General features: G+C 35.3%; 1 protein-coding gene across 1 annotated transcript in view; it reads right to left on the bottom strand.

Annotated features, from left to right (window-relative positions):
- Positions 1–15,480, bottom strand: part of LOC132545393 (tumor protein p53-inducible protein 11-like) — a 139,003-nt gene that overhangs the window by 15,345 nt on the left and 108,178 nt on the right. Inside the window, exon 2 of the mRNA XM_060209080.1 lies at positions 1,029–1,122. Coding sequence (XP_060065063.1) covers positions 1,029–1,122 — 94 coding nt within the window. The remainder of the gene's footprint in view (positions 1–1,028; positions 1,123–15,480) is intronic.

Raw genomic sequence — 15,480 nt, 5'->3', positions numbered from 1 at the left:
AGGTAATGTAACCAGGTGGTGCATCCTGCTGAGGGCTTTTGTCAGTATATTTTGATGTGATAGCACTATAAAACTATCAGTTCCTTACAATGACAAGGCTTACATGAAGAAATTGCAACCGTCCAAAACCTGCACTCAATACCTGCACTACCTGCACTCAATACCTGCACTCTCTTTGCATGCACTGTGAGGCCATGCTGGAATGACCATGGATGTTGATAAGATGTTAAACAATGTAAAACCAACGTAAACATGAACAATGATAAAGAATAACAATGCAATAGATGTTAATTCTCACAAATGAAAGATTTTATACAGGAAAGATATGTGTGAGGCAAATATAGAGTAATATGTCAACTGCAGATTTTTCGTAGTTTGAATTTAACCTTTTATACTTTTATAATGTATAAAACATACTCAGTGTTGAAAACTTTTGAAAATTGGAATTTTTCTTTTGTACTCTTTCCCTTCAGACACAAAAGTGTGTTTAAGGAAAGTAAAATGTGTCTATATTTTGGGTTCTTGCAAACACCCATTGTTGATTGACGATAATATAAACAGATGATTTAGCCACTGCTGAAGTTTTTTTCATGCTTTCACCAAACTGTCGAAATGTGTACGAAGTAGCCCATACAGTTACATTACATGGACGACAAGCAAGCCAGTCTTTGTGCATCCAATTCAATGAGAAACAAATGGAGAACAATGTATCATGATACTGACACAAAAATAAGTATGATATGTCGGTATCCTGTTAATGACATTTCAATATCATTGTAGCTGGATGGACCGTTGAGCGACCCTTTCATCTGTGAACAATTTTTCATATTACCTTACCTGTTGTATTATGGTGGAAAATGTGAAAATATTTCTCTAAAAGACCACATTCTTTATTCTTCAATTTTTTCTCATTCACACTTGATTCATGAATGAATTCTAGTGAACAGTTCATCAGTCATAATTTCTGCTTTATAACTTCTATTAATCCCTTAGATTTCTTGATTTTCCATATTAGATATTGTACTGACCTTTGACCTGTGTACATCTCCATCGTCAGTTTCACCAACACCTAGTAGCTTTCTTGTCTTTAGCCGACTATGTAAGTCACCACTACTGTGCTTTCTGAAAAACAGGAGCATGAAATTTTTAATTGACAGAAATTTGACATCTTATCAATGTAAAGCACAATGTTTAATCTAATGGGGCCGTGGTTTAGGTGTGATAAGTGTCAACTGGGAGGGTCTTATGGTGGGATAATAAGTGTCAACTGGGGGAGGTCTTATGGTGGGATAGTAAGTGTCAACTGGGAAGGTCTTATGGTGGGATAGTTAGCGCCAACTGGGAGGGTCTTATGGTGGGATAATAAGTTTCAACTGGGAAGGTCTTATGGTGGGATAGTAAGTGTCAACTGGGAAGGTCTTATGGTGGGATAGTAAGTGTCAACTGGGAAGGTTCTGGTGAATAGAACAAAAGTTTTAGCCAATCAAGAGCCAGAAAATGCTGGCCATTTTGTTGAATAAGAAAACAAAAGTTGTTTACACATCTAGTTTGGTGAAGATCAGTGTGAGAAAAGTGTTTGAAACCTTTACAGTGGAATGTAGGAAAAGAAGAAAGATTAATAATAAAGATTGGGGTAAATCATTACAACAAAGCAGTAAGGAAATTGAATTCCCTTGTGATACAGAGGTGATTAAATTTTAACATTGTGTACTTTGATATGTTACAACAAATACTCCAGAACATCTGTTTTTTGGTGATATCTGAAGTCAATAACCTAATGTTGAGATTGTGACTGATAACAAAATAGATAGAAAAGAATAACAAGAAAATATCATGTTTCCCTAGTGAGGCCCCTAAGGGCTGAAGACAATTCACACTTTTGATCAATCTTTGATCAAAGAAGACTGCTGTGAAATGAATTCAGGATTTTTTGATGAAGTCAAAAATGTCTACAGACACACGCCATATGACTTTGTCTCAAGTGACCTGGAAACTTCAGGCACATGTCAATCAGTTTTTAATTAGCAGGAGCTTAAAGCAAAAGCTTCACAATTGTTTAGCTCTGTTGTGAAGTACTTCGGTTTTTAAGCCCATCGAGTGATTTTGCTCCCTAAATCTTCATCATTATTCACACTTATGTTCACTCTATTTTGTTTAGTATCAACTGATTGTTGCTAGTTTGCACTAATCACAGAAATTCCTCTTTGCTTGAATTCTTATTTCTAATTAAATTTTGAAAACCTTAGCCAGAAGCAATTCTCTGAAAACTTAGACACCCAGCATGATTAGATTTTGTTATTGTTATTGAACAGGAATTGTCAACAAGTGTTTTGTATTATGGTGTTCAGAACAATGTTTCATCTTCAGTCGACTTCTTGTAAAGGATGAGGCAGACTTACAGCCAACAAATATGGTACAATACTCATTTCAGCCATATCTATAATCATCCTTTCCCATGATTTAGCTGGAAACTGATTTCTAGTTCACTATGTTGAAATTATATATGGTAGACAATTACAGTCTAGCAGAAACACCGACTTATACAGAGATGACCACCCTAAGCCTTGCTGTATATACTGGTATAGTTGCCCCTGGCCAAATGCTCCTTATATCAAGTATGTCTGGGCAAATTAATATGTCGTTAAATGTCCAATTTGTGGGCTTGATGTAGGATCGTAATAAGATTCTACAAAAGGAAAGCCAAGGGATGTTCATCATATTCAGCATTTCCTTGATCCATAATCAAACTGTCATTCAATGGGTACCACAACCATACCAAGCGGATTTTGGTTGGCAAGGTCACCAGCTCTTGTTGTAGACCAGGGACATCAGGAACAAGGTTTTGTAAGACTAACAAGAAGGTCAAGGTCATTCTGATGTCAATGACCTTGGACCTTGGGTGACACATTAAACAATACAAGCTGATATCTTTTTTTTAAAAGGTTGCCCTTCTAAATGGATTTAGATTTTGCTTTATCAGGTTTCCAAAATTACCCATGATATTTCGATCAATGCTGAATACAAAGGTTATAAATATTTAGGCCCTTTAGGGAAATGTTTTGGAGCTGAACTCTTGCATTTAGCATTTCCAATAGAGCAAACAACCATGAGGAAGCTGTTCTCTAGCATACACACACTGACATACCTTCATGTTTACACACACACTTATATACGATCAAGAGAAGATCCCTCCTTCTGTTGTGTATGTGATCAAACTTTAACAGTCAAATATATCCTAGAATGCTCGGACTTTAAAAAGATCCAAATTTTTTTTCAACAATGCCATTAATTTGATTTATTTATATTGGGTTTCTTTGCTGTAAGATTTTAAGAATTTCAACTTTTTAGTTTATGTTTGACGTACATAGGGATTTCTTTTGTGAGCATCTTTTCCTGGTGTTGTTGATGTAGACCTTAATGACACTCATTGTTAATATGCTGTTAAACCAGACAAAAACAAAGCCCTGTAGGTAGGATTATATAGTACTCATTGCATAAATCATAAGAGGTGACCAAATCTGATGATGTCATTTTTATCATTTTAAATAAGTGTAATTTTACTAAGGTCTCCCTGGACACTTCCTTTGACCTTTAGTTACACCCACTATAAGGCAGGCTACCATGTAGTGTCTTAAAACTGGTAGTTAATTATCCCTATTTAATGCCTAATGGCTTTGCATTGTTTTATCGTATATAATGACTTGTTTGTCCATTATCAGTGTAATGTGACCACACTGAATACCATGTACAGTATATTTCAGAGTGGTACAAAGCAGTTAACAGCTTCAGTTCTGCAATATACATGGCAATCTCCTGAAAACAAATGCACTTAACATGTGCACTTAATTTACATACATCTTTAAAAGACCATTATCTTCAACAGGATATAATACGTAAACTCCAGCCCAAACACCAGCAGAATCCATTCTGATGTTACAATGTTATTTTGATGCTCAAAATGTACTTTTGAAAACTGCAAGTAATGAAGGAAATAAATTGCATCTCCAGATTTCTAACAAATTCCAAAGTGCCAAACATAAGGTATTTAGAAGTATAGACAGAGATCCAGACACACCAGTATGAGATGGCTCACTTTACACAAGTCTAATCTGAATAGTACTACAGTAACTAATTTAAAGTTGGACATTTTTGAAAGCACAAGTTGCAACCCAACATTTATTGTGTACTTATAAGTTTCCATCCAACACTGTTTTTTTTAACATGTCTTTAAATGTTATCTGAATTATACAGTACAAGAAAGGCCAAGAAGTGACAGACCTTCAGTCTGTGTTGGTATAATCCTGAAATCTTCTTTTAAATAACACTTTTTGACAATCTGTATCACATCATATCTAATACTTACCTGAATAGCATTTTCCAAACTTGGTTCACAGTACCAGTTGTCATTGTCAAATTGTTAGTATTTTGGAACTTATCCAAGAAAATATTCAAAGAAATCAGAATGATTAATCCAATAAAGTTGTTAGTAGATAAACCAACTCCCTGTGTGTCACCAGAGAGTCAGAGTTTTAATCACCACACACAAATTTCCAAAATTATTTATCGTCCACTTTGATCTTTTTTGATACAACCATTTCATGTACAATTTGATCTGTTGAAACACCTCTTGAAGTGACCTGATATGGCGATTCATGCACAGTTAGTTAAGAATGATTATTGCTGAATGGTAACCTAAACTGCTATTACAAGAAATCAATAATTCTAAGGGGAAGTAACTCTCTAATACTCATGTCAGATATATCACATAGACAGATACGCCTCACTAAGCATTTCAGATGTGTTAACTGATGTCGGCCACACTATTCAGACTGTTAATCTAGCACAATCAGTTAAGCTGATTGATTGATAATTTGTCGCAGATTTTCAAGTTCAGTGCCTCCTACAAAATGTTGATGTTGACGATTCAGATACAGTAAAGTCATTATATCTACAGACAACAGGGATGTTGATGATTCACACACAGTAAAGTCATTATATCTACAGACAACAGAGATGTTGACGATTCACACACAGTAAAGTGATTATATCTACAGACAACAGAGATGTTGACGATTCACACACAGTAAAGTGATTATATCTACAGACAACAGAGATGTTGACGATTCACACACAGTTAAGTCATTATATCTACAGACAACAGGGATGTTGACGATTCACACACAGTAAAGTGATTATATCTACAGACAACAGAGATGTTGACGATTCACACAGTAAAGTGATTATATCTACAGACAACAGGGATGTTGACGATTCACACACAGTAAAGTGATTATATCTACAGACAACAGAGATGTTGACGATTCACACAGTTAAGTCATTATATCTACAGACAACAGAGATGTTGACGATTCACACACAGTAAAGTGATTATATCTACAGACAACAGAGATGTTGACGATTCACACACAGTTAAGTCATTATATCTACAGACAACAGGGATGTTGACGATTCACACACAGTAAAGTGATTATATCTACAGACAACAGAGATGTTGACGATTCACACAGTAAAGTGATTATATCTACAGACAACAGGGATGTTGACGATTCACACACAGTAAAGTGATTATATCTACAGACAACAGAGATGTTGACGATTCACACACAGTTAAGTCATTATATCTACAGACAACAGGGATGTTGACGATTCACACACAGTAAAGTGATTATATCTACAGACAACAGAGATGTTGACGATTCACACACAGTAAAGTGATTATATCTACAGACAACAGGGATGTTGACGATTCACACACAGTAAAGTGATTATATCTACAGACAACAGAGATGTTGACGATTCACACAGTTAAGTCATTATATCTACAGACAACAGGGATGTTGACGATTCACACACAGTAAAGTGATTATATCTACAGACAACAGAGATGCAGGATGAAATTTTCTTGATGTTTGTGACCTCACAGTGGTTCACTGATCAACGTACACACATCAAACCTTGATCATTAAGGAGATTAAAAATACTGTCCTCTATCTAATATCTTCATCTGCCTAAGATCTTTTAACAAGACATAGGAAATAAGAGGTTTACCGAACTAGATCTATTTGAAGCAAATATCCTTTAAATTTTACATCCAAACATCTATTTTTCAAACCAAACTTTTCAAACTTTCAATGTTGGTAATTAAAAGAAAAAGTTTTTTTTTCTGAAAATCAACGGGTTCACTTTGTATGATCTTCAATAAAATGATTTTCTTTCCATTTTGATAGCTAATGGATATCAAAACTTGATTTTTTACAGTAATGAAATACGTATGTATACTAGCAGATATTGGCTAGCGTGTCTAGCTTCCAGATTAAATCAGGTGCTGCCCAGATATATTCTGATCGTCTGTTACTTAAACACCTGTATATACAATCTAAAAAAGAGGAGAGTTTATTACTCCAGTAAATTGCTTGCAATGTTGTCTTTGGTTCAACCATCATAGAAGGCCAGTATGAGGGGAGCTGACAATGTAGATCAGATATCACTCCCTTAAAATCATTCAATCTAAATAGTGGTGATTTATTGTCGGTGAATATGTGGGTACAAAAATTTAAATTAAAAATGATAGACAAACAAAAGTCAATAAAAATCACTGTTTTTCTGAGAAAAACAAAGTAAATTACAAAGCAGACAATTTCTGTAATAAACAAGTTAGTTTGGTATATCAGAAAGTTTTGGAACTTAAAACAAGATATCCCAGAGAGATCTTGGCTCCCACCATGGTTTGATCTTTATATGCTCTTTGAAAGTTGTATCTTTTCCCTTCTTTTTTCTTCTCTGCTCTGTTTTTGCTCTCAATGATAAGACATTTGAACATTCCTTTGCAGAAATAGCAATGATAATCCAAATCCAAACTGGCTACCTATTAGCCGTTTCTTCTGACCAGTCCCAAAATCAAACATATACATGAAATTTGAGAGATATCCATTCAGTACTTCTTAAGAAATAGCAAAAGCAATCTGTATTAGGCAAAATCCAATATGGCTGCTTGTTGACCAATTTGTTTTTCTGATCAGTCCCAAACTCAAACAGGCACAATAAGGGACCTAAAGGAACATATACAAGAAATTTAAGAAAGATCTATGAAGTAGTTCTCAAGAAAAAGTGATAAAAAACTTTCAAAGTCAAAATCAAAGATGGATGCTTGTGGGATATTTTGTTTTTTTTCTGATCAGTACCGAAATGAATCAGGCACAACTAGGGATCAGGGAAAGCATACACATGAAATTTGAGAAAGATCTAAGTAGTGGTTCTCAAGAAATAGTGACAACAAACTTTCAAAGTCAAAATATAAGATGGCAACCTCTCGGCCATTTTAGATCAGTTTGAAAATTATGGGCACAACTAGATACCAAGGGGAACCTATATACCTACATATGAAATTTGAGAGAGATCAATCTCTCACTTTTAAAGAAATAGTGATAACAAACTTCATTGGAAAAATCCAAGATGGCTGCCTATTGGCCATTTTTTTTTTATCAGGCCAAAAATCAAATGGGCACAACTAGTTACCAAGGGGAACCTACAATTTGAGAAATTTGAGAAAGATCCATTCAGTACTTCTGAAGAAATAACAATAACAAAAATTGTTTACGGAAGTACAAATGATCACGGATGCAGAGCGATTTGAATAACCAACCATCTGATAATGGTGGGCTAGAAATGTATGAACTAATAATGTCACATTCTACTTATTGTCATATTTCTTCCTGCCAAATGGACCATGCTATTAAGTGGTTTCCACTGCATTCTTGAAGTCTAACTTGCTTCAGCTCTAGTGGGTGATCGTTAAGACAACGATATGCCTCTGAACACCAATAATTGGATCTAATTTATTTCTTTACACACAATATACATTTAAATTATAAATGTTAGTCTGTATGAAAGCATCAAACAGTGGTAATCGTAATGAATTTGAATAGTTAAAACAAAACAAAATCTTAATTCATTAAAAAAACAAATTTTGAATAGTAACTTTTAATTGGTGAGAGGTATACATGCAGACTCTAAAATGAAAACATATTACGAGTGGACAAGGAGAATGAGATGAGGTACGTGTTCCTGAAGTGTTTGTATCTTCTGTGTGATATCAACAACAACCGTTAATATATATATATCATGTAGTTCAATTTACCATAAATAAAGCGAGCATTTAATCATGCAATAAGTTATGATTAAATATTGCTTGTATTCTCAAAAGAAAGCTTAAATTGTCTAAAATTCTGAAATGTTTCCAATGACTATCTGTGATTGCTAAATATTTATTATCATGAATGAAACAAATCAATTTGCTGGACAAGATAAGGAAGAGAACAAGAGTTATCCTTCTTGGCTCACAAATATTGATTTAAATCATTGAATTCCATGTGAGACTTGCCATATTGGTTTTGTTTAGGAAGTCTTATGATACCTCTACTATTATCCTTGGTTTAAATGATATAAGTATTGTTGGGCGGTTATATTTCATAAAGTGAGACAGCTGTTTGGAAAACATTAAGTAAAAACACGCGCAAAATAATGAGATTTGATTATGGCATGTACAACGTTATTGGATAAATCATTTTGACTGACGTCTACAACCCTAGTGTTAACTGTAGGTATTAATACAGGGTCTTCTGTCAATAATTACACTACTGTAATTATCCTGCTGAAGGGAAAATAGATTATTTCACATTCAAGTAAACAGCAATATGCCTTATTGTTGGAAATGTATACAGTATACAACATTTCTAGACATTTCAGAAGTCAGTAAAATCTTAGGAATGTACACGCCCTATATATTCTAGACATCACTAATAACATTATCACAGCTGTACTAGGAGTAAAAACCAGCTGTAGTAGATACAAACGTTACTTGGGACATTACCCACTTATTTCTTTTCAGATTGTACGGTGATAAATATTACTGTAACTGCAATTCGATTGAAAATTCAAACAGAGGCCTGATTGATTTGAATTAATTGATGAAGCACTTGCTTTCTCACATTGGAGAAAAACAAAGAGATTTTGCCTGTTTTAGATACTTTACCTCACTAAAACATATGGAAACAGACTTAATACAGGTGATGGAGCCACTCACCAAGGTACACCTTATAGAGCTTTCTGTGAGTGTCATATGACCTGGACATGCTAACATGATGCTATAAATACAGGTGATGGAGCGACTCGCCAAGGTACATCTCAAAGAGCTGTCTTTGAATGTCTTATGACCTGAACATGGTAGCATGATACTATATACAGGTGATGGAGCCTATCGCCAAGGTACATCTCATAGAGCTGTCTTTGAATGTCATATGACCTGAACATGGTAGCATGATACTATATACATGTGATGGAGCCTATCGCCAAGGTACATCTCATAGAGCTGTCTTTGAATGTCATATGAGATGAACATGCTAACATGATACTACATACAGCTGGAAATGCTTATTTGAATACCTATTTCTCTTACAATTATCATTCATATTATCTTAGAGCTGTCTTTGAATGTCATATGAGATGAACATGCTAAATGTACATGATACTACAATCTACAGCTGGAAATGCTTATTTGAATCAAAATCAATATCACTAATTGGTTTCTCTCAATCAAATATTGTCATAGTTGCTGCTGCCTTGAATATATATCTTTAAATATGGGTGAATTTTGTATAGAAATACTTTGGCATTTTGATGTGTATAATCTCAAATGTACATGGAAGTAAATCTAAAATCTTCCAAGTGGTTAAATGCAAGGGGTTCGTATAAAGACAACAAACATCAAAATCAATATCACTAATTGGTCATAGACGAATCTGTCAATCAAATAATTGTCATAGTTGCTGCTGCCTTGAGCACTAAATAGAGTATAGTCTATTGGAAATATCTACTGGGATAGATATTTTCCGTCATATCTGATTCAATCACTTTGGCATCTGATATAGAAGCAGATGGATATAAGTCCCAGAACAAGCAGAACACCTACACAACATTCAGTAGAAAGAGTACTGTTGGAATTATTTAATACCTCAGTGTGAGATTGGTCCTATTCCTAATTATGTTGAACATGTATCTATTAACTGTTACTGTATCTATCTTTCAATAAAACCTATACACCAACCATAATCTCCGACTATATAAAGGGAATTGTGCTTATCACAGAACAATAAGCCTTGGCTAGGAACCAACATGTAATCTCAGGCTTATTACAGAACAATAAGTCTTGGCCGGGAACCAACATGTAATCTCAGGCTTATTACAGAACAACAAGCCTTGGCCGGGAACCAACATGTAATCTCAGGCTTATTACAGAACAACAAGCCTTGGCCGGGAACCAACATGTAATCTCAGGCTTATTACAGAACAACAAGCCTTGGCCGGGAACCAACATGTAATCTCAGGCTTATTACAGAACAACAAGCCTTGGCCGGGAACCAACATGTAATCTCAGGCTTATTACAGAACAATAAGCCTTGGCCGGGAACCAACATGTAATCTCAGGCTTATTACAGAACAACAAGCCTTGGCCGGGAACCAACATGTAATCTCAGGCTTATTACAGAACAATAAGTCTTGGCTAGGAACCAACATGTTATCTCAGGCTTATTACAGAACAATAAGTCTTGGCGAGGAACCTACATGTAATCTCAGGCTTATTACAGAACAATGAGACTTGGCAACATGTAATCTCAGGCTTATTACAGAACAATAAGTCTTGGCTAGGAACCAACATGTAATTTCAGGCTTATTACAGAACAATAAGCCTTGGCTAGGAACCAACACGTAATCTCAGGCTTATTACAGAACAATCATATAAACCACCAGGGCCAATATACAACCTCTACTTAAAAAAAAGCAATTAGTGCTAATATTACTGCATGATAAACCCAGGGGCCCAACTTGTAATCTCTGATAACCCAGGGGCCCAACTTGTAATCTCTGATAACCCAGGGGACCAACTTGTAATCTCTGATAACCCAGGGGACCAACTTGTAATCTCTGATAACCCAGGGGACCAACTTGTAATCTCTGATAACCCAGGGGACCAACTTGTAATCTCTGATAACCCAGGGGACCAACTTGTAATCTCTGATAACCCAGGGGACCAACTTGTAATCTCTGATAACCCAGGGGACCAACTTGTAATCTCTGATAACCCAGGGGACCAACTTGTAATCTCTGATAACCCAGGGGACCAACTTGTAATCTCTGATAACCCAGGGGACCAACTTGTAATCTCTGATAACCCAGGGGACCAACTTGTAATCTCTGATAACCCAGGGGACCAACTTGTAATCTCTGATAACCCAGGGGACCAACTTGTAATCTCTGATAACCCAGGGGACCAACTTGTAATCTCTGATAACCCAGGGGACCAACTTGTAATCTCTGACTCCTAAATAGGAGGATAGCTCATAAAATAGGGAAGTGGGATTTTTAAACGACTAATGTTTGCACTGAAACTGAAATATATATGAACAGGTGTATTACCAGACAAGGTTTAGATAAATATGTAATTTTATAAATTACCTCGTGATAAGGGCAGTAAAGCATTGTATATTGATGATAAAACTGACTCACCATGATAATACAATACCTATATAAAGCTGATGGATCAAAGCTGTGTTAGCTTTTCTGGAATGTTCAAATGGTATATTGTACACCTCAAATGTTTATGAAATAAAAACTAAGTGAGCAGCTATTCTCACATAAATATATATCCCTGCCCCTGAATCTTGCCAACTACTTTTTTTATTTATGAAGTGATCAAGGGTAACCATTCACCTTTAATCTTGACCAATGACCATCACATCCTAATCATGTATAGACCTTAGTGTTGTGATGCTTTGGTGTGAATCTGAACTTTATCTGTTAAGGGCAGGATGAAATATCTTAATGTACACAAGTTTATTATAGACACAGACTAGGGAGAGGGCACACAGAGTAATTACTCTAATAGTGTAGGGTATATTTATTGAAAATATGAAAGTCTTTGGCTTCAATTAAAGTTTAGGTTCATATGATACATGAACATATTGCCTTAGCTATTGGAATCACATGTAATGTATTTACATGTTGACTATTGTTTACTTTCACTGTCCATTTCGTTGATATTGTTGTTATTTAAATGAGTCATGGGAATGTTTATTCCATGTTTTGCACGTGCCGTAACAGGTACATATGTGACAGGTAGACATTCAAAACAGTAGTGACACATACAGGTGTTTTCTAGCATTGAGATCAGACAGGACTTCCCATCCAGCCATGCAACCTTAGCTTACACAATGAGATAAACACTGCTTGGTTTTGTTTGTCTTTTCCAGTAATTTTTATACCATTATCAAAACTGATTTATGAGCGAAAGTTATGATATTTACAAAAACCCAAACTTTTTTAAACAAACAAAAAAAAAAAAGAAATAAAGGTGTGTTTGAAGGCCTTTTGACAGCCAGCTATAGTTCTAAGATGAGGAAGAGTAGAAGTTTTGGTCTGCATCATCAGGCAAACTCTTCACCTGTCGACAGTTGTTTGATCATCTGCCAAAGGCATCTGTGGTTGTCATTGTAGAGTGCATCATCAGCCCCAGCAAACCCTCCAGAACATGCACTTTTATATCACAAGAAAGAGAAGTGAATTGGTAAATAGAAGTTGGAGTTGACAGCCCATGCAAGGGACTTGCTGGTATAACTATTACATCTCTTTGCTATACAAACAATATGTGACACCACATTTGTAACTATAAATTGAACATAGGTGGTATAGATGAGTTTTTTTTTCCAATTTTGAAACTTTGTACACTTTTTGAAAATGATTTTAGACCATATGAGGAAAAACATCATAATGATAATTTAATCTTCACTCTCTAAATTACAAATTTAAGAGCTTATTTGTAAAAAAAGTTGATAATTAGTCAACTGCAATAACTTAAATAGATTTTGTACCTTTTACCTGCAGGATGGCAGATTGTAATATAATAAAGTCTGGTTCTCTGCTAAATACAAAGTGAGATATTAGTGTAGTACATCAGTACCCTATAACAGTTACCCTAATCAGGATGGGTTGATGGATCTGTGCTCAGGCATGTGACCAACTTCTAAAGATTCAAACTGGTGGTCATGAAAATGACAGTTAGGTGATACATCTGTACTTAGTGTGTCTGCCCTTAATTAGTCTAGTAAAAGTATCAGAGCATCCTGAATTGATTTCACCTGATCTCGTTAAGGTCGTTATAACTGACAGTGATATAGTGGCTCCATATTGATACCACTGTCTCCTTCTTATAATCTGTAGATTTGGTATATACTAGGGTTTGGATTCATATTACAATTTAAAATGTAATCTTCAAATCTAAATAGATTTTTCGCCATTTTTAATCAACTTGGGAGAAGTTATCTCAAATTATTCTACCATCAGTAATCATCCAGCTTGTAGTAAAATGAGTCTTGATCCCTTTCTCAGGATCAAAAATTTGTACCAGATACTTATAAAATCTGTTCAACTATTCTCTTTGTGAATTCTTTTTCTGAGGAAAATTTGACAGGTATACCATAGACTGTAATATGATAAGAAAACCTATTTAAAATTGCTGTGCACTATCATACAGTTTAACAGGTCTTCTGCAGCAATTATACACTTTAATTAGGTACCAGGCAATGAAAACATTAGTTCTTGGTTTTATGGTGGTATCATTATATAATCATTGATACATGATGAATAATACAGTTTAGAATTAACTCAGATTTCAAGAATTTTGTGGTAAGCACGATTTTGGGGTATTCATTTGTGACAATGTTCACTGTAGGTGTTAGAAATTTAGAAATTATCCTCTGTGTCCAGATGTCAATAATGACTCTACAAGGTTTTAAACTGACCAGTGATGACCAACACTAATTAGTATTGATTACTCTATTTTCCTACACACAATATTGATGTTGTGACATTCTATTTACATAATTGCTATTCCAGAGAATCTCATTAATTTTCCTTCAGATCCATTATTAATCAACTATAAATCTTCTTGATTAGCAATAATTGTCAAGAAATAGGGACTACAAGATTTCATAGTCAAAATTCAAGATGGCTGCATGTTGACCATTTCGTTTTTCTGATCAGTCTCAGAATCAAATGGGCACAACTAGGGTCCAAGAAGAATCTACATATGAATTTTAAGAATGATCTATCAGGTACATCTCAAGAAATAGCAATAACAAGAATTGCTTAATACTTAATTTCCATTTTTTTTCTCACACACATACACACATATATATTACCTAATACAATTGAATCAATATTTACCAATTCCATACACATTGTCAGCATACTGACGGTAAACTTGGTGGGTTTATGAAGCTAATTATATAGTGCCTGGCTTCTCGTGTTTGTTTCATCACCAGACATCAACATCAGCTGCGGAATCATTTCTGCTTCATCAAGCAGGAGCTATTTTTCACTGACTGAAGATTAACTAGTGCAATATAATTAACATGTGCTGAAATGTGTTAACCAAGAAAAATATTTACTCCCATTATTTATATGTTTATTTCACATGAATACACATGAAACTTTGTTTATCAACTGAAACATTGCATCTTATCTGAGGTGATAGCAATAGACACTGTAATTTCAGAGCTAAGGTGGTCACTATAGACAGGTTTGATTTTAAAGAATCATGATGGACAGGTTGCGTGATCAAAAGTGGTCACAATAGAATTGAATGTGTGTTGTAACAGGCCCACACCTGGGATAATTTGATTGTTTTTTCAGCAAGCACACACCTGGTTGTCAAACATTTTAGAAGGGCCAGTTATCAAAAGGTATTTTGATGGGATAATCTGATTGTTTTTTAACAGGCCCACACCTGGTTGTCAGACAATTTGGGAGGCCGAGAGATTTGGTAAGGTATTTCAAGGGGTTAATCTGATTTCATGTTGTATACACCTGATTGTCAGACACGTGAGGAGGGTCAGAGTTGTTGTGGGGTATTTTAAGGGATTGATTTGATATTGTGCTGTAACAGACCCACACCTGGTTGTAAGACACTTTGGGAGGGTCAGAGTTGTTGTGGGGTATTTTAAGGGATTGATTTGATATTGTGCTGTAACAGACCCACACCTGGTTGTAAGACACTTTGGGAGGGTCAGAGTTGTTGTGGGGTATTTTAAGGGATTGATTTGATATTGTGCTGTAACAGACCCACACCTGGTTGTAAGACACTTTGGGAGGGTCAGAGTTGTTGTGGGGTATTTTAAGGGATTGATTTGATATTGTGCTGTAACAGACCCACACCTGGTTGTAAGACACTTTGGGAGGGTCAGAGTTGTTGTGGGGTATGTTAAGGGGTCGTTATTCAGCACAAACATCAATCAGTACGATGTAATTGATCACATAACTCCTCCATCAACATGTCGGTGTAATTAGTATACAGTGACACAATATACAGGTAACAGATGAGTAGGTATATGAAGCTGATAAACGCTA

The sequence above is a fragment of the Ylistrum balloti genome, unplaced genomic scaffold (genome assembly GCF_031769215.1).
Source record: "Ylistrum balloti isolate Yb309-2 unplaced genomic scaffold, AGI_CSIRO_Ybal_v1 Utg369846, whole genome shotgun sequence".
NCBI lineage: Eukaryota > Metazoa > Mollusca > Bivalvia > Pectinida > Pectinidae > Ylistrum > Ylistrum balloti.
The sequence above is the reverse complement of the archived record's forward strand: the minus strand, read 5'-3'. Positions and strand labels throughout refer to the sequence as shown.